A 20547-nucleotide genomic window follows, 5' to 3' on the forward strand; every position below is an offset into this window, starting at 1 on the left:
TCTAATACCTCGTGAACAGCCCATGATGGGGCGGTGATCATTCGACTCACTTTTACTGATGGGCAGGAGCGAGAGGACGCAAGAGCCAGTGTCTGCTGCCGGGTTAGCCCGGCAGAGAGAGGACGGGAGATACGGGCGAGGACCGCTCTGCTGGAACCCCTCTGGCTCTCCCGTGCCTCTTGCTCCAAGAGCTCCCCCACATCTTTGCTTCAATCAAGCCTGAAACCCCAATGAAAGGCAGACCCCTCCACACTAGTGCCATCTCAGGTCTGAGGCTACATGCTGCCCAGGGACGTGCTCCCAGGAAGTGGGCTGCTTGGAGAAGGAGGCGGCCCCTGAGAGGAGCGGGGTGGGGGGGTGCGAGGAGCAGACACAGACTCAACAGACTCAGGGAAGGTTCCCAGTGGCAAGAGCCCGCCTCCACTCCTGGCAGCATCACTGCAGATGGTCTCCTGGGATTTGTCTCTGAATGTTTCGTTTGTGTCATGTTCCTGTTGTCTCCAGTCCTCTGGTGGAGGGGACGGAGAGAGACAGGCTGAATTCCAGCAACACAGACACACACAGGAAGAGGAGCTTGTGGTCCCACAAGCAACCTGCACACTGTGCGCCAACCAGCATCACCACGGAGAACGCACCCAGAAAATGTTGCTCTCCCGGGGTGGGGGGTTGAGGCCAAGAAACAAAGAGTAAATGGGGGTCACTTGGGGTGACCTTTTTCTACTTACGGGAACAAATGTATTCTGCAAGCTTTTCTGCATTTCCAGAGTTTGCTCCTTCTGTGTCCAGGCCGATTTTATTCACTGAAAAACAATAAAAGAAAAGTGTTTTCCTTAAAGACCTCCCTTCCTGGGTTGTTCGCTAATGTGCAAATGCACAGGAACGTCTCCTCCTGAAGGCTGGTACGGGATGACGGCAGGCACCGTGTCCAACGTGAGGGCGCTGGGCCCTGGGCCCATCCTTCCTAGATGTGTGGCTTTGGGTCATGCGCCCATTTCTCCGAGCCCCACTGAGCTCATCTACACGAGGGGAGGACACCAGCCACAGGGGACTGCTTTAAAGATTTTACAAGATGATGAGAGCGAACCCTGGCCATCCAGGGGGAGCTGAAGAAAGGCGGCTTTCTTACTGGCCAGTGAGGAGGTGGTGAGCATTTAGGATTTGCTACGTCTCACAGGGCATGCGAGGGGCCTCGTTCTGTCGGGGAGATGAGGCCAGCCCCGTCCAGAAGGGTGTTGTGGGCTGGCGTGGCCAGACTGAAACGGAAGGGAGGGCCGGAGAGGCTCCCCGGGATCCTGCCAGCAAAGACGTCCGGCACCTCAACTACGGGCCTTCTGGGCTGAGGGGGGAGCAGCTCCCGTCAAGAGCGCGGCAGGTGCAGCCCCCCACCCCCACCCCAGGGCCCTGTGCGCTCCTCCACACGGGAGAGGCTGGCCCGTCCGCAGATGATGCCGAAGGAGCGCCGCGGCCCCTGCGCCGTCCGCACTCGCCACCTGTCCACGGGCTGCGGCACCCCCTGACGGAGGAGGGGCTGTGGCCATTCTCTTTAGGATTCACGTGAGACCCGCCGGCTAATAACAAACTGCAGCTTTCACATCAACACTGTCAGCTTTTCATTTACAGGTCATTGCTAGTGTCCCGAACCCAAGAGTCAAAAGTCACATGCCGCCGTAAACTTTGTTCTGGAACAAAGCCCTGCTTACAGTGAACGGTCGCCCTGGCCGGGCCGCCCCTCCTCTGACTGGACTGGGAGGGTCTCAGTACACCACAGGTCATGACCCCGGGGTCTTAGGATGGAGCCCCACGTCAGGCTCCCGGCTCTTTGCTCAGTGGGGATTCTGCTTCTCTCTCTGCCTGCTCTCCCCCTGCCTCTGTGCTCGCTCGCTCTTGCTCTCTCTCACAAATAAATAAAATCTTAAAAGAAAATGCTTAATGCAAAGGCAAATCATAAGAATCAACAGGTGGGATGTGAAGACACATTAAGGTTACAGACACCGATGATCTCAGTATTCTCCCAGAATTCATGGGGAAATGAAGCAATGAAAAATACTCAAAAAATAGATATGGTTTATGGGCTGCCTGAGCGGCTGTGGCACGAGGATCCAGCTCTGGAGTTTTGACTCATGGGTCCTGGGATCAAACCCTGGGTCGGACTCCTCGCTCAGCAGAGAGTCGGCTTGAAGATTCTCTTTCTCTGCCCCTCCGTCCACTTGCTCTCTCGTGTGCAATCATTCTATCTCTTAAAATAAATAAATCTTGATGGACTTTGACATCAAGACCACTGGCTTGGGCCAAGTGTCCGTTTCCACTCTGAGAAACCCTTGTATCTTCTCTTTGCTTCAACTGTTCCATTCTCCTGACCTGATGAGCAGCTTCTAGAGGGAGCCAGAGGCAGCTCTTGGGCCAGAGGGCTCCTGCAGGACGGCCCCTGGTGACCTCGGTGCTCCCAGCACTGTGACATCCCCATCCCTTGAGCGAGGCTGGACTGACGATATTCAAACAGAGAGAAGATGGCGGAAGTGATGGGACATCACTCCCAAGATTGGACGATGAAAAGACTGGCTTCTGGCTGGGAGGCTCTCTTGTGCTGGCTCTTGGATTGTCTTATCATAGGAGAATCCTGCTGCCGTCTCCTAAGGCAGCCCTCAAAGACGGCCATGTGAAGCCACGTACGTGATCTTGGAAGCAGAACCCCCAAGTCAAGCCTTGAGATATCTGCAGCCTGGTGAGAGACCCCGAGCCAGATGGACCCAAACTTAACCATTCCCAGATTTCGGACTTGAAGAAACTATAAGAAATTAAACGCTTATTGTTTCTGGCCGCTAAGTTCTGGGCAATTGTTACGCAGCAAAAGATGACTAACACTTGGACTTGGGACTCCTCCAGCTGTCCATGTTCAAGTTCCTCTCACTTTCTACACTCTTGCTGGGCTTCGGGATGAACAGAAGCATCCAGCAGTTCACTAGAGAGAGGTCCTCTGAGACACCATGTCTGGGAAGGTGAACTTAGAAGGTTCCAAAAGTTGGGTGACTGACTTTCATGTTAAGGTAGAATGTGGTTTCTCCTAAGAGATTTTTTTTTCCTTTTCTTTTTTAAAAGTAATAGACATTACTTTTAATCACACAGCAGTGTGGGTCCCAGCTGAGCCAGCCAAGCACCTCTCTCCCAAGAGAGGGGAGATCCCACGGGACCAGGCTCTACCGTCTGGAGCACACGGGAGGCCAGCCCATACTAGCCGGCTCTGTCCCAGGTTTCTCATCCCGTATCCCCACTTTTGCTCTTCGGTTTTCTTCTCATTTGACAGAACAATGAGATGCAGCCTGCACGGGGTGTCACTGAGACGAGCCTGAAGGTGGCGTGAGAACAGGACCATTTACAAACGTGTCATGTTTGAGAGCTGAAGTGACGTGTAAGTCCAAAGTTGCCACGAGAATTTTCTTTCCTCTTCTACTTCAGAAAAAAAGAAACAGTGAAAGGAAGGTGTGAGCAAATTCTTAACTGAGCTGGGGGCGGGGTTGGGAGAGTGGGGGCGATTTCCTTGGTAACCAGGGCCCCATCCCCTCTTCAATGGTCCGCAGAGCCCGGAGCTACAAGCTGCTCTGTATTGAAAAGTGACGCACCGGCTCTTCATTAGTCAAGCAACTCGCCGCTCAAGAGATGGGGATGTCACAGTGGTGTGAGCACTGAGGTCACCAGGGGCCATCCTGCAGGAGCCCTCTGGCCCGAGAGCTGCCTCTGGCTCCCCCCAAAAGCTGCACATCAGTTCAGGAGAATGGAACAGTTGAAGCAAAGAGAAGACAGAAGTGTTTCTCAGAGTGGAAACGGACACCCGGCCCACACACTAGATTAGGGGACTGTCTATAAACAACTGGCCAGTGTCAAAGTCACGAAGCCAACGACAGACAGAGGCACCTTTCTGGCCTTCAGGAAACTAACTAGACATGCCGACGAAGGCAAGACAGGATTCTGAATGCTGTCCTTCCGCCACGATGGACATTACGGAGAAGTAAGAGGTACTAGCATGTGCATGTTAATTTCTGGAATGGGTAAGTTGGAGCGATACAGAACAATGTGCTCGTTTGTAGGGAATCTACATTCAACTATGTGGGGTTGGTGGGACATCATGTTGGCAACTTACTCTCCCGGGGGTCCAGGAAAGATTGAGCTTTTTGTATTGTAACTTAAGTTTTCTGGAAATTTCCTTCAAAATAAAAAGTATATAAAAGAAGAAACTATATATTCATCATATAGATGTATCATAATTTATTTAACTATTCCCCTATTGGGGGCTCTCCTTTTTCATGATTATAAATAATGCTATGATGTACATTCGCATATAAAAACCAATTCTTTTCTCCTGTTTTGGATTATTACCTTTGGCTAGATTATTAGGAAAGGGATTAGTGGGCCAGAGGGTACAAAGCTTATTTTTTAGAGCCTTATTTTTTAATTTTCAAAGATTTTATTTATTTTTTTAAGTAATCTCTATGGCCAACATGGGGCTTGAACTCACAACCCTGAGATCAAGCATCGCATGCTCTACTGACTGAGCCAGCCAGGCATCAATGTAACAGAACTTCTGAATACATATGAACAAGTATTTCTGAAAATATATGACCCAAATTCTTATGCCATTTAGCAATATTTGAATATATTTGTCTCATACCTTTACCAGGACAAGCAGGAGAGGCAGAAGGAGAGGGAGAGAAATCCTCCAGCAGACTCCCTGCTGAGTGCAGAGCATGACTGGGGACTTGATCATGACCTGGACCTGAGACCAGGTCCCTGAGATCATGACCTGAGCTGAAATCAAGAGTCAGACCCTTAACTGAATGAGCCACCCAGGAGCCTCTAAAATTGCCTTTTGTTATTCATAACAGATCTCTTTCCATTACACCTGAGTTTATGTTAATGGTGGTGTTTGGAAAGCCCTGAAGGATGGGGGCTTGTTGCCAGGGGAACCAACCTTGTGATTAGAGAGGGTAGTCTCTTGCCTCCAAGGAGAAGAGTGGGGCAGGAGGTTGAATTAATCACCAATGACCAATGACTTAATCAATCATGCCTCTGTAATGAATCCTTCATAAAAACCCAAATGGTGCCACAGAGAGGTGCTGGGTAGGCAGTGCACCGGGAGGGGGTGTGGAAGTGCATCCCTTCCCCCCGCCCCCGCCTTACTCTAGGCACCTCTTCCATTCCTGTCCTTTGAAATATCCTTCATAACACACAGGCAATAGTTAGTAAACCATGTGCCTGATTCTGGGAGCAAATGATCCAATCCAACCCACATTTGTGGGGACTATGGTAATAACAGAGACTACAGGAAAGAAGAAAAATAGTTTTTCATTCCCCAATGACTTAACCTTGTTTGTTTAAAAAAGAACAAGGGGCGCCTGGATAGCTCAGTGGGTTAAGCCTCTGCCTTCAACTCAGATCATGATCACAGGGTCCTGGGATCGAGCCCCGCATCAGGCTCTCTGCTCAGCAGGGAGCCTGCTTCCCTTCCTCTCTCTCTGCCTGCCTCTCTGTCTACTTGTGATCTCTGTCTGTCAAATAAATAAAATTTAAAAAAAAACCCAAAAAACTATAGTTTAAAATATGATATTTTGCTTATTATATTTATGAATAATTAGTCAAATATGCTGCTGGTAAGAGTATAGTGAAAGCTCTCTCTCTCAAATAAATAAGTAAAGCTTTCCAAAAAGAAGGGGGCAACTTCATCTTTCTTATCACTTAGCAAATACCAAGAGTTTTATAAAGGAGATTTGTCCCAGGGACAGGGACAGAGCCAAATACACATTTTTATTACAAACCACAACATCACAGTCATTTTTTTGGTGTTTTATCTTTACCTTGATTGCTTACCTAGAGAAGCAGTAGCATTTCCAACCACATACACTGACTTAGCATTCCATTTTTCTCTCAGAGAATGTTTCCAGACTGTAAAACATAGAATTAGATGAGAGCAGCGAACACCACAGTGGCCATCCGGACTGCTGCCCAGAGCTCCTTGTTCATCCTAAGACACTTGAGAACAAGGCAAACTATTAATAACCGCGTATAAAGAACAGCATCTCAAACTAAAAATCCATTTTTATTCTGTTCATATTCGGCAGTCAAATTTCTAAAAATCACTTCATAAATGTTTCAGTATGCCTTGCTTAGAGTATTAACTCTATTCCACAGTTGTACTAGAAGCACTTTTAGTATGTACCAGAAAATAAACATAACTTGAAGAATGAATTTGCAGGTGACATTGAAGTTTAAAAATGTAAACTTTTAATTTTTTTTTTTTTTTTTTAGTAATCTCTACACCCAACATGGGGCTCACACTCATGATCCCAAGATCAAAAGTTGCAAGCCTGGGGGGGCACCTGGGTGGCTCAGTGGGTTAAAGCCTCTGCCTTCGGCTCAGGTCATGATCCCAGGGTGCTGGGATCGAGCCCCGCATCGGGTTCTCTGCTCAGCGGGGAGCCTGCTTCCTCCTCTCTCTCTGCCTGCCTCTCTGCCTACTTGTGATCTCTCTGTCCAATAAATAAATAAAATCTTAAAAAAAAAAAAAAGTTGCAAGCCTGGGGTACCTGGGTGGTTCAGTTGGTTAAGTGTCCGACTCTTGGTTTTGCCTCGGGTCATGATCTTGGGGTTGTGGAGTCGAGCGCTGTGTGGAGCTCCATGGGAAGTCTGCTTGAGATTCTCTCTCTCCCTTTCCGTCTGCCCCTCCCTTCTCCCCCCTCCCCGTAAAATAAATAAGATCTTAAAAAAAAAAAAAAAAAAAAGAGTCACACACTCTTCCAACTGTGCCCCTCAGGTGCCCCTAAAAATGCAGCCTTTTAAAGAAAAAGTCACTGTTCTTTAAAAATAGCAACTTAGGGACACCTGGGTGCCTCAGTGGGTTGAGCCTCTGCCTTGGGCCATGATTTCAGGGTCCTGGGATTGAGCCCCGCGTTGGGCTCTCTGCTGAGTGGGGAGCCTGCTTCTCCCTCTCTGCCTGCCTCTCTGCCTACTTGCGATCTCTCTCTCTCTGAAATAAATAAATTTATTTAAATAAATTTACTTAAAAATAAATGAAAAATAAAAATAAAAATAGCAACTTAGTGTCTAATAGAGCAACACAACTGGTTTTATTCAGGACATGTATTTGAAAGCAGTCAAGAAACTATAATCTCGGATGTATACATTAAGTCAAAGTAAAGACCATAACTTTCCAGTTCGCGAGCAAACACAATTTAACAGAGAACATTACGATTTTAGGGCACAAACAAACAGCTTTAACTGTGGATTAAAGAAATACAAAGAGAAAATGAGCTGGATGAATACACGCTGAGGCCACCGGGTGTTCACTACTGTTGGAGAAGACAAGGACACACAAGTTCTCCCTTCCTACAATCCGATTAGGAGCGTAACTTTCCCGAACATTTAAGTGTTAGGCTACCCTTTACACTCCCATGGGAAATTTCATTTTATTAATTAACTAATTTATTTATTTTTAAAGATTTGTTTTTTTTTTAATGAGAGATTAATAGTTTTTTTTTTTTTTTAGGATTTTATTTATTTATTTGCAGAGACAGAGAGAGAGCGAGCGAGCACAGGCAGACAGTCTCTGGCAGGCAGAGGCAGAGGGAGAAGCAGGCTCCCTGCCGAGCAAGGAGCCCGAAGTGGGACTCGATCCCAGGACCCTGGGATCATGACCTGAGCCAAAGGCAGCTGCTTAACCAACTGAGTCACCCAGGCATCCCTAAAGATTTGTATTTTTTTTAAGTAATCTCTACACCGGACATGATGACCACAGTACGCATACCTCTGGCCAGTGGTCCAGGAATACATGAGATGCCGAATGTAAAGTATTTAACAGAGCCTGGCATACATTAGGCACTCTGTAAATGTTAGCAACGAAGCTATTTGATTGAAAGACTAATGTAGTTGTTTGGTCTCAAGCCTGGGCTCTGTTCCTGTGTTTTGATGGGGGAGGGAGGGAGGGAGGAAGTGGGAAGAAGGGACTGAGATGATCATGTCATTGAGTGCCTGGCATGGCACCAGCCATTTTTTGATGTGCTTGGATTTTCTCATCATCTCTTCGAGTTAAGAGACTGCCACCAATATATTCTGAGAAGAGAAATGACCACCGGCAGATGAATCCCTCAGGGTCTGGGGACTTTGCGGGGCTGCCCTGTCTTTTCTTTCCCAAGGCAGCATCTGTCATGTGACACCACCAGGTGCCCGCTCTGGTCAGAGACCACGAGGCTAACCTGTCATTCTGTGTGGGACATTCAGTCTGCTTATAAGGAGAGAGGCCATTTTCTGCTTCCTCCAAAGGTTACACAAACATGAACTAGCTTGGTATGTAAATACTTTTTTGAGCTCAAAATCAAATAGATTGTTTCAAGCCTGAACAATCTATTTCTGGAATCCGGTCTCCCTGCTCAGGAGAATCAGAGTAAAGGAAGTCCAGTGGAATTGAGGAGAGGCCCCTCACCTTCCGTTTTATTGTCTTTCTCCAAACACAGCTCCACTGCTTCCACTGCTCTGGGGCTGGTAAAAATGAGTCCTCCATAGCCTTCAGGATGAGACAGCTATGCACCAAACCGCAACAAAGACATTTTACACGACAGCCAAGTTCAACATTTTCCAGATTTCCAAATGCTTCACAAAACTAATTCCTTCTATCCATCCATGCATTGTTTATCCATCCACCCACTCTTCCATGGACACCTGCCGGGAGCTGACTAGATGCCTGGAACTATTCTAGGCCTTTCAGGGTGTGAACTCACTGTTCATGGCATTTCTCTCAAGCAGCTCACAATCAAGGGGAGAGCGAGGTAAGAGCATGCAGGGTGGGAGTGTAGCAGGAGCGGGGGAGGGGCGCATCTGACCCAGCCGGGGCTGGATCTGCATCTGTACTAAAGCTGGAACCTTCAAGGGGCGCTGGGGTGGTTCGGTTGGGTAAGCTGCCTGCTCTTGACTTTGGCCCAGGGTCCTGGAGGGAGCCTGGCATCCGGCTCCATGCTCAGAAGGGAGTTGGCTTAGAGAATTCTCTCTCCCTCTGCCTCCTCTTCCCCTTCACATTTTCTCCCTCCTTCTCTCTCTAGGGAAATAAATACATCTTTAAAAAAACCACTGGACTCTTCAAAGGGCAATATCCATGTTGAAGCCATGATTTTCAAAGATAGTAACTGTGACAACATTTACTGAAAATTGCTCTTTTTACATATTGTGTCCCTCACTTGAAGTTCCCAAGGAGCTGCGTGAGGTTCCTGTCCTCTCATCGATGAAGACTTGGGCTTGGAGAGGCTGAGGAACTGGCCATGGTGAGAGGCAGGGCCAGGACTCGAACACGTGCCTTGTGCCCTGACTTCCTGTAGCATAGGCTAGCTAGACAAGAGTCCAGAAAAGCCCTCAGGGGCCATGCTGGCTGGCGGGGATGGGAGAGGCTCCTGTGGAAACTCCAGTATCTGTGTGGCCACGAGGTCCAAGAAGCGATCTCAAGTAATGAGATCTCTGAGGCCTTTCAGGGCTGCTTCTGGAAGGGCACGTGGGTCTGGGTCCCTTTTAACCTCGTTCCCTCGGCACACAGCCCAGCGCATGAGGCGTTAACAGGTGCCGGTCCAGTGTCTGTCGGGCACATTACTGAATGAATCGTGTAGTATTTGGCCCCAAACAAAGGAGAAAACAGGCTTTCTATAAAGAGCAAGAGGGGGATGCCTGGGTGGCTCAATGGGTTAAAGCCACTTTGGCTTTGGCTCAGGGTCCTGGGATCTAGCCCCGCATAGGCTCTCTGCTCAGCAGGGAGCCTGCTTCCTCCTCTCTCTCTGCCTGCCTCTCTGCCTACTTGTGATCTCTGTCTGTCAAATAAATAAATAAAATTAAAAATTTTTAAAGAGCAAGAGGGGTGAACCTGGTGCTAAAGGTGGCACGGAGCCCTGGAGCATGGCTGGGCACCCCTAGTCCATGAAACCAGCTGGCTCTTCCCCCACGTGTCTAGAACAGGGCTCCTGGGAGATGCCCTGAAGGTGCTCCCCTCTTGGGACAGGGTGCTTGCTGGTGAGGGCTGCCTGAGCACTGAAGCTTTGATGGCAAACATCTGGAAGGCTTTACTAAGATTAGTGTCCGGCAGGACGGATCCCTGCTCCCCCTGGCGGCAGACCTGACATTGTGGGGGAGCATCGGTCTTACCCCAGTGGCCCAACCTGGGGCCTCTAAAATAGTGAAGTGCGTGGTCAGGACAGGTGGGTGAACCGGAGGACGGACTGGAAAGGCCTGCACGGCTGTGAGCCCCCTCCCCAGACCCTGCCTCCAGATCAGGGTGGCTTCCTGGAGGAGCTGGGGACTGTCACAGGGACAGACTCATAGCCCCGTGCACTGGAGCCTGGGGAGGCTGCGCTGCCCTTGTCTGCAAGTCTGGTAGTAAAACGAGGGAGCAGTGAAGAAATACTTCCAGCTCGGGTTGGCACGGGGTCTAGAGACTCAGAAATTATGGTACTCAGACACCGACAGAACTTACCTTCTCAGAAAAACTGGGAAGAGACAAAAACTCAAATGATAAAACAGGGATCAGAGTGGCTTCGAGTCCATATAATCCTAATTCCTGCAAATACAAGAATACAGTTCCAGGTTGGCTAGGGTTGTTTGGAAAGTAAGGAAAAGGGTCACAGGACCAACTTAGTCTGTGTCAGCTCCTCAGAGGGTTCACAGACCCCCCACCTGTCCCCCCCATTAGCTTCCTTAGGAAGACAGTGTGGTGCTGGGTGGGACCCAGAGCCTCAGGCACTTACCCTGATGTACGGATCTTGGCCACAGTCATCCTCCTTGGCATCTTTCAGTAAGAGAACTTTCATTATGGCCTGGCAGTCCTTACAGGGCACTGGGACAGAGCAGGGAGACGGATGGATCTTAATTAGATCTTAGGAACTCTTCCTAAGCAATGTCAGATGGGACAGGAGCACAGGAGGAAGGTCATCAACTGCTTGCTGAGATGACTGACCTATCCCTCATCCGCAATGACTTAGCGTTAATGGGCTTGTTCCTTCTGAAGCCCCTGTCACTGATAAGGCCAAGGGACAGCATGCTGGCACTTGATATCACTTGGAAAGGCAGATGAAAGCCATTAGGGAAAGCCAGTGTTCTGGCCACATATTTAAGGCTCCTGAAGAGGACTGATAAAATTTGGGGGTTGTATCATTAACAAATAGACAAATTATTTTAAAGAAATAAAGAATTACTCCATCTCAAGATAAATGTACTAAGAAGTTAATAAGCTTTTTAGGAAATAGTTATATTGATCCTTCTACTTCTCAAATGATGTTTTATAAATGGTGCCAAGTATGAGATCTCTTTTAGAAGTTTTTTAACAACCTGGAAAAGAATTTGTTGATATCTTTCAAAAGCCTTGTATACTTTATACTCTTTCTTCTTATGATTTCACTTCTAAGAATAAGTACTAAGGTGATATTCATAAAAGTGTGCAAAGACTAACATAAAGATGTTCATCCTGGATCCTGGCATATGTGACATAACAGCATTGTGTAAGTTTCAGCTCACATCAGCTGTTCATCTGATACATTTATTTGCTACAATCTGATTACTACCATAGCAGCTCAGCTAAAGCCTCTGCCACGCCTCCTGATAATGTTTTCTTTTTTGCAGTGAGAACAATTAAGATCAACTCTCCTAAGAAACTTGGAAGTTTGTAGTAGACTACTGTTGACTGTAATCACTATGTTGTGTATTAGGTGTCCAAGATGTACTCCTCTTCTAGTTGCAAGATTGTATCCTGGTATTTATAGTGGGAACAAAGTAAATGTCCAACAGAGAGGCCAAGGTAGATATGTAAAATTATTAAAATATTAGTAACTTTAGTTACATGGATTATTTAATCACAAAATGTGAAGTTAAAGAAGTATAATGCATGAATAGTATGGTTTTATAAATATTATATATGCATATTTATGAGAGAATATGCATCCAAATACTAATAACTACTTCTGGGTGGCAGGATAGGGTGATTATTTTCTTGTTTACCTCTTTCTGTATTATACATTTTTTTTACAATAAACATTCTTTTTTTTTTTTTATCAAGGGGGTAGAATTTAATATGACAACCCCAAAGGCCTCAAAATAAATGTTGCTAGAGACCTGCAGAATAAACTCCGCCTGAAATGTGGATTACTATCCTGTAAGTAGCATTAGGCCCACCAGCTGGTTACTGACCGAGTATTACACAGTGGTTGATAGTCAGCGTGTATTGTGTGAAGCAGGAATGGGTTAACTCTGGGAGCCATTACTTGTGAGTTATTACCGAATAGGTTTCTGGAGCATTAAAATATCTACGGGACGCCTTAGAAAAATCTGGCTCAAAATGAATTGCTTTGTATCTAAGCAACCGGCCCTGGGTGAACAAATAATAATCATGAAATCAAGTTCTAATTACTGCTGCTGTCGAGCTGTGAGCTAGGGAAACTGGGGATTTGGAGAAATGGGCAGTTCTGTTCCTATCATTTCTTGGAATTACTTGGAATGTGTCTCACATAGAAATTAGGAACCGGCCTTTCTGAGATGGGCACATGCAGGTGTCAAACCGGTGAGGCTCAAGTCCGCAATTATTCCCAAATGCTAACGTAGGTGGTGCTGTGAAGGCATTTTGGAGATAGGATAAAGCCTATCATCAGGTGGCTTTTTGCCAGGGAGATTATTCTAGATAATCTGGGGAGGCCTCCTCCAGTCAGTGGCTTTAAGAGCAGAACAAAGGCTTCGCTGGGAAAGAATTTACAGCTGTGGACACAGCTTCCTCTGCTGCCCGAGCTGGCCCACCCTTCTTGGCGGCTTGCACTCAGCCTGCACTGGGGGTCTCAGACTCGCCTGGCAGCCCCCGCAGTGGCACCAGGCAGTGCCTCGCAGCAGGTCCTAATCCATATCCCCCACGAGCTCTGTATCCTTGGTTGAACCCAGACTAATCCCAAGAGCTCCTTCTGGGGCTCCAGGAATCTGTATGTCACTGAGTGGCAGGTAAAATTTAGCATTATGAGGTAATACATACATGTTTCCAGGCCCACAAAACAAGCCAGGATTGTGGGGATTAGAAGGTGGATGCAAGTTGCTGTTGGAAGCATTTGGTCCCGGGCCGCAGACCTCAGCCCCACCATGTCCCCACCATGGTTTGAGGTTCTGGGATGCGTATCCCCAAGATTTCAAAGGATACATTTAGTGGTATTTCCAAATTCCAAGAGCCAATCTCTCTCAAGTGTTTCTACATGTTCTCAGAAACTGACATCCGGAATCTGTCTTGGGGAGATTAGGTCCGCATTATGCATTGGAGGTGGGGCACAAGTTCAAGTCTACCAAGTGGTAGGAGGTGATGTGGGAGAGATGACTGGGTGCTGATAGCTGGTTGCTGGTCCAGGGCCAGCACTCTGAGAAAGCAGCATCTTAGTTGAGATCTGAATGACAACAGCCGCGAGGAGAAGCGTTCAAATGTCAGGAAGGGGCTGGGTACGCTCCCGGGAGAGAAGGGTACACAGGGCTCTGGTGGGAAGGCAGGTGGACTTGGGACACCGTGAGATATGGGAATCCGCGGACAGCTGTAAGCAGGACTGGCAGCAATGGTATTCATGCCTGAGAAAGGCCTCCAGCAGAACAGGCAGTGGTGGCGGCTGGCTTCGGCAGTGGGGCCCTTAGGAGGGGGCTGGCCCAGGGACTCACCCTAAAGACAGGGTTAACAGGACACAGGGGTGTAATTCATGGTGAAATTATCTGCCCACCGCCTGACGACTGGGACTAGGTGACAATGTCTTTCTTCTTCGAATACCACCTACACTCTGGGTTTGTTCGGTGTAATCCTATCTGTGAGCTAACAAGTATTTCTAGACCATTACTATGTCCTAGGCACTGGGGATACGATATGATTCCTGCCTCCCACTGGCGGGAGGGTAAAACAGACACTTTACAAATAAGTAAAAGTGATGGCAGAGTCAGTGTGATAAGTGCCGCGAAAACAAGTCACGGTGCTCTGGAGGCGTAAGTGGCAAGTCTCACTTGAATTGGAGTGGGGGGCCGAGGATGCTGGGAGCCCCCGGATGCCGACCCTTCCTTTCTCACTCATAGAAATGGAATCCCTCATTAGTAATAAGGCACACGGTTGCCCAAAATAAAAACATGTGCCTGGATGTGGCCAGGGGACTAGCCTCTGGCCCACAGGATCTACGTGGGAGTGATGTGCACACTTTGTGGGGCCCATCCTGAGAGGGAGGTGCCCTGGCCCTACTCCTTCCCCCCTGCGTCCCTGCTGGCTGGGATGTGGATGCAATATCTGGGCCTTTCTTTGGTCTGTGAGAAGCTGCAGTAATGCCACCATCTAAACTCCTGTGACTGGAGAAAGCCATTTGGATGTAAGTCAGGGATTCTAGGCACAGAAGTCATTCCTCGCTCGCAGGGCAGCTGGCTGAGGTCACCCACATCTGTGCCGTTACAAACCCATGCACCTTGGCTGTCCCATGAGCCAGTCCTCCCCTGGCGGGTATTTCCTCTGCTAAGGGCGGTGTCCGTCACCTAGTCCCTGGGTCTTTGCTAGACTCTTTGGCTCTGCAGAACCTTTTGGGACTCACCCCCCGACCCCAACACCCCCCATCACCTGCAGACCTTTCTCTGAGCCTTTGGATTCTGCCCTGGGCTGAATATGCTAACAGTACAGTGAACGGTTCCCGTCAATTAGGGAGAAGCATTCTCGAAACAATATCAACTTTAAATCTTCAGTTACTAAGAAAATTAGTAATTTGTGAACATGATTATCTTTGTGGACTTATCAGGTGATTTCTTTCTCACTGAACTTGATGACACGGGGATCTGGCAGGGCACAGAGTCTCCAGCAAGGATTCTTCTTAATTCTGCATTAGAGGTGCTCTGAGCAATGGCAGGAAAGAATAAGGGTGTCTGATTTTTATCTGCCAAGTCCAGCAGCACATCTCATGGAACCTCTTAATGGTAATTATCAGGAAGCCATCAATCTTATTACCTAAGACAAACACAAAGTAGAACCCAGAAGACACATTTTCTTTATTTGCAGTGGGTCGACTGGGTTTGCTTTCAACTGTTTGCATTATTGAACTAAGCCCTTTGCACCAGAGTCATACTTTTTATCTTCATGCCTTTCTGTTTTCCCAAACACTGGGGTGTGCAAAGTCTCTGAGAGGCAGCCTCGTATGGGGGTTAGGAATAGTGTCCAGAGCCAGACTGCCTGAGTGGGAACCCCACCCACCTCTGCCGCTGACCAGTTCTGGGACTTTGGATGAGTTTTGTCCTCCATAGGCCGGCTTCCTCACCCCTAAAACAGGACAAACCTCGTAGACTTAATGCAAATAAAGCATTAGATCAGTCTCTGGCGGACAGTAAGTGCTCAGTAACTGTGGCAGCGGTCATTGCTATGTCCTTCCAGTCGCTCAGCAACCTACGGCTGGATAGGGCAGAGCTTATTCCCACTTAATGGGGGAAGAAAAGAAGATCACATCATGCGCAATAAAGCTACTATCGGATCCCCGCCCCTCAGCCCTGTGCTGGTTCAGTGACACCACACTTCCCTCCTATTACCCCAAAGAGAAAGCGGAAAGCAGACATGAGAACAGGACAGGAGACATAAATTTGCTGTTAAGATCAGCAAAGTCCCCAACACAACCTGCGAAGGCCCAGCGTCTTCAGGCCCTTGTCTCCGCTCTCTCCTGTGCACTCCGGCCGCCCCCGACTTCTCTGCATCCCTCAGGCTTGCCCCCCTCAGAGCTTCTAGTGCCAACTCCTACTCGGCCTCCGGGGCTGGGGTAAACATCACTGCCTCACAGTTAGGATGTGGTTTGGCGGCTCTAAGAGATCCAAGCGAACAATGGCTGAAACGGGAGAGAACTGTGTCACGGCTGCCTGGTGGCCCCGTCATGCAGAGGGGATGTGCTCCTTCTGCCTTGTTCTTCCAACATCCCCAGGCAGAAGAGGAGCTCGGAGCTGGGCACCAGACCTGCTCCGGCCATGCTAAGGACTTTGCTGTTTATCCTGAGTGAGATGTGATGCCACTGGGGAAGCACAGGGCTGATGTGCTCTGACTTCTATTCCAGTAAGGTTACTTGCAGCTGTGAGGAGAAAAGACTCAAAGTAGGCAGGAGGAAGAATGGAGAGGCTCTCAGAACAGACTAGGTGGGGGCCGCCTGCGTGGCTCAGTCCCTGAAGTATCAGACTCGATTTCGGCTCGGGTCATCATGTCAGGGTTGTGAGATCAAGTCCCAGGTCAGGCCCTGCGCTGAGTATGGAGCCTGCTTAAGATTCTCTCTTCCTCTGACCATTCATATGCTCTCTTAAAAATAAATAAATAAATAAAATATGGAAAAGAACAGTCTAGGTGAGAGCGGGTACAGGTGTGTGCTAGGCAGGCGAAGTGGGGAGGAGTGTACTTGGATGTGTTTTGAAGGCGGAGCCAATAGCATCTGCTTCGGCTAGATGCAAGGTAGTGGAAAGAGGAGCCAGGTTTCGAACCTGAACCATGGGGAGAATGGCAGCTCTGTTAGGAGATGGGAATGGATGGGACAAAAATTCACTTGGGACCATATTATGTTTGAGGACGCCTATTCCCCACCAAGGTGCCCTAGCCCATTTGTGCACTGTGAATGAGTTCTAGGCATGTCTGCAGGCTTGATCCCCTCAGCCCTTGCGGCCCCTGGTAGGGCCCAGGTTCCTAGAACCACAGTGCACTCGTCCCACGCCCACCCCGGCCGGGGCTGGCTGCCTTTCCCTGCAAACTGCACAGGTCATCTGTTTCTTCCAATGTGCTGTCTAATAAGTATTAGCATTTTCTTGGTATGCTGTAATGTTAAAAAAGTTGGAGAGTACCAGCATTAAATGTCCAAATGAAGAAACTGGGTAGGCAATTCGGGCTCCGTGGGGAGTCAGGTCAGAAGACAAAGATCTGGGAGTTGTCAGTGTATACAGGGTATCTGAGGTCTAAGGACCTGGTGAGACCACGGTGAGAAAACAAGGACAGAGCCCTACAGCACCCATGCGATGCCAGATCCAGTGTGGGCAGAGAGCAGAGGAGACCCTAGCAAAGGAAAAGGAACACAGACTGGGGTGAGCCTTAGTCACGCCATAACAGAATTCCACAGACTGGGGGCTTTCACAGTAGACTTGATTTCTTTTGTGCTGGGGCCTGGAAGTCCAAAAACCAAGGTTCCCTCACGGTTGGTTCCTGGTGAGAGCTGTCTTGTTGGCTTCCGGCCTGCTGTGGTCTCGGTGCCTGCTCACGAGGCCTCTCCTCTGTGTGTGTGCAGAAGGAGGGTGCTGGTGTCTTCCTTGTCTTCCAAGATTAGGATTAGGGCTCCACCTAATGGGTAGATTCGTAGGGCTGGACCTCTCATGACCTCATTTAATCTTTATGACCTCTTTTTTCTCCTTCTTCCTTTTACCTCCCCCCCCCCCACCCCAGCAGGTACCATGCCCAACATGAGGCTTAAACTGATGACCCTGAATTAAAGTCATGCTCAGCCAGTCAGGCATGACCCTTCATTGCCTCTTCAAAGGCTCTATATCCAAATAAAGTCCCATCGGGGATTACGGCTTCGACCTAAGGAATTTGGGAGGGACACAAGATAACCATAACTTCATGCAGAAAGTCCTGTTGCTCTTCCAGCAGTAACAACCACTGCTTCCCCCCCCCCTTTTTTAAGGTTTTATTTGTTTATTAGAGAGGGAGGGAGGGAGAAAAAGCACAGGCAGGGGGAATAGCAGAGCGAGAAGCAGGCTCCCCACTTAGCAAGCAGCCCAGTGAGGAACTTGATCCTAGGACTCTGTGATCATGACCTGAGCCAAAGGCAGATGCTTAACCAACTGAGCCATCCAGGGGTTCCAAGAGCTGCCCTTTTAGTGAGCATTTACTCTGAGCAATTTATGGGGCTAAGCACTTTACGTTGCAGGATCTCAATCCTCTTTTAAACCAGAAAGGGTAGGTATTATTATCCTTCTTCCACAGAAGTGGAAACCAAAACTCCGATGTGCCCAAGTTCACACAGCACACTGAGTGGCAGGGGTAGGATTTAATCCCAGTCTGAAGCCCGTGCCCATTCCCTAAGCACTCACACCACTTCTGAATTCCTGTAAGACATTCTATGCTACTTCACACTCTGACCATTGGCTCCACACTGGGAGCTAATCTGAGGACACAAAGTGAGGTTTTTCCCTTGATCTTTTCTCAACGCAATACATGTTCCCTGGAAAATTTGCAAACTACAAAAAAGTACAGTCCTTCAAAAAACAGCAAACACAGAAAGAATTACCGTATGATCCAGCAGTTCCACTTCTGGGTATACACACCCAAAAATGTAAAAGCAGAAACTTAATCAGGTATTTGTACATCCAAGTTCACAGCAGTGTTATTCACAATAGTCAAAAAGTAGAAGCAACCCAAGTACCCACCAATGGACGAATGGATAGACAAAATGAGATATATATATGTATAATGGAATATCATTCAGCCTTAAAAAGTAAATTCTGACACATGCTACAACATGGATGAACCATGAGCAGTTTATGCTAAGTGAAATAAGCAATCACAGAAAAAATACTACAAGATTCCCCTAAAGTAGTCAAATTCATAGAGACGGAGAACAGAATCATGGTTTCCAGGGACCGGGCAAGGAGGAAACGGGAGTTATTGTTTGACAGAGTTCTAGTTTTGCAAGATGAAGAAGGTCTGGGAATGGGTGATGGTTGTTGCATAACAAAGCCAATATCCTTGATGCCAGTAAACTGTATGTTTAGAAATGATTAATATGATAAATTTTGTTATGTTTGTTTTACTACAAGAAAGTAGTAAAAGAAACGGAAAAGATTATCCATGATGTCCGAGTGCAACTCTGTTGATAGGCTGGCTCTGTGCCTTTGAGTCTTTTTTTAATTTTAGCCTTATGGTATCTCTTTTTATTTATTTATTTATTTTTAACAGCTTCCTGTCTCGTACATTTCAGAAAAATGTTTTTACGTAGTTGTGTATGTGGATGGAAAGGGGGCATTTTAAGTTATCCCATCAGAAGTGAATCCCTGATATGCATGTCTATCAATATCCAGGCTGTGGCCTGGTAGCAGAGACTCTAAGGAACGATGAAACCACAGAACACAATCATGGGGCTCCAGGGACCCTCACCTTATCCTGACTACACTTCCTACTGCTGAAGGATCACTGAGCTTTTCAGGCTTCTGCTTAAACCTCTGGGCAGCAGCCCCCTCACTACAAGGTGCAGCTCCTTCCATATTTAGAATTAGAGGTATCCAACCCACTTTTCTAATTTTACAGAGGAAAAAAAAAAAAAAAAAAAAACCATAGGCCTCCTTCTCAGATACCTGATTTCTTCTAATTAAGGACTTTCCTTCCAAATAGCCTTTACAATGACTAGCTGCACACTGGTAGCCCGTGAGATAAACCTGACTGGGGACTAAGTTTTATTTGGCACAAGTGTTACAAATCGGGATCGATCTTGTCGAACTCCAGGTTCTCTTGAAGTATAAAGACCTGACGGCACTGGGACAGCAAGTCCCCTCCGCCACAACTGGCTGCTGCAGCCACAACTGGCTGCTACACTGTCTATCTGACCACAGTCCCCTCCACTCTGTTCTCTCAAACAAAGAAGGCTCTGCTCCGTAGTTCCGATTTCCCCCCAATGGACCTGAAGCATTTAAGGTTATTGCCTATCTTAAAGTTTGTCAAGAAATGAGCTTAAAGAGCGTCGGTTGGGGGCAGGGCTTCGGTGAGATTCATTCAACCGCGGACTAGACCACGCTACCGACGGCGCTGGGGGACCCAAGCCCGGCCTTGCAGGCTCCTGCGCGAGCCTGACGACCTGCCATCCGCGTTCGGTCGCTGCCCCGTGGCCACGGCCCCCGCCCTGACCAGCAGCGGCCTCGGGGTTCCGCTCCCCACTCGTCACGCTCTGGCTGGCGCCACAGGCTAGCCTTGCGCGTCCGCGGGGCTCAGTGTCATCGTCGGCCCGTGAGCGGCGACACCTACCTCGCCGGGCTGCGGGGGCCAGAAAGGGTACGCGCTGGGCCAGTTCCCAGCACTCGGGGGGCGCCCGATCGGGGGCGGTACCTCGCGGTGCAGATGAATCCGCAGTGCCTCGACCGGACAGAGGAACCGGGTGGGCGGCCCCCTCACCACGTGGTCTCTGCTGCCATGGAGACAGCCAACGCGCAGCCAAGCGGCCTCAGGCGGGAGACCAGGGGTCCCCCGAAGCCGAGCGGCTCACAGCTGGAGCGCGCGCATGCGCAGACAGCCAGGCCCGGGGAGGGCGGGCCCAGATGGATCGAACCACTGAGCGAAGGGGAGCGGGAGCGTTGGTAGGAATCAGGGAGGATGGAGAGGGGGGAAGAAAATGGCAAATGGGACCCGAAACTTGACTTGACTCTTAGGCATCACGGCCGTGGAATCCATCAGGGGCCCTGGACTGACGCCGACTCAGCGGCGAGGCAGTCCGTCGTCTGACACCCGCCGCGGCTTGTGTGGGCGTGTCCGGAAGGGCGGGCTCGTGGCAGTTGCGCAGG

At 48.7% G+C, this 20547-nt stretch overlaps 1 protein-coding gene across 10 annotated transcripts in view; it reads right to left on the reverse strand.

The window, feature by feature from the left end:
• The window catches only part of UROS (uroporphyrinogen III synthase), a 34720-nt gene extending 14217 nt beyond the window's left edge, over positions 1–20503 (reverse strand). For 2 of the 10 annotated variants that reach the window (XM_082721256.1, XM_082721255.1), the window contains exons 1-6: positions 20393–20496; positions 10764–10852; positions 10493–10576; positions 8468–8564; positions 5860–5934; positions 726–800 (exon numbers count right to left, since the gene is read on the reverse strand). In XM_082721256.1, the coding sequence (XP_082577382.1) occupies positions 726–800; positions 5860–5934; positions 8468–8564; positions 10493–10576; positions 10764–10826 (394 nt within the window). In that variant the 5' untranslated portion in view covers positions 10827–10852; positions 20393–20496. Of the gene's footprint in view, positions 1–725; positions 801–5859; positions 5935–8467; positions 8565–10492; positions 10577–10763; positions 11145–20014 lie in introns of those variants that run through there. The other 8 variants (XM_082721253.1, XM_082721259.1, XM_082721257.1 and 5 more) reach the window with 8 other exon arrangements.
• Between the last annotated feature and the right edge of the window lie 44 nt (positions 20504–20547).

This window comes from Mustela nivalis, assembly GCF_964662115.1.
Source record: "Mustela nivalis genome assembly, chromosome: 2".
Classification (NCBI taxonomy): domain Eukaryota; kingdom Metazoa; phylum Chordata; class Mammalia; order Carnivora; family Mustelidae; genus Mustela; species Mustela nivalis.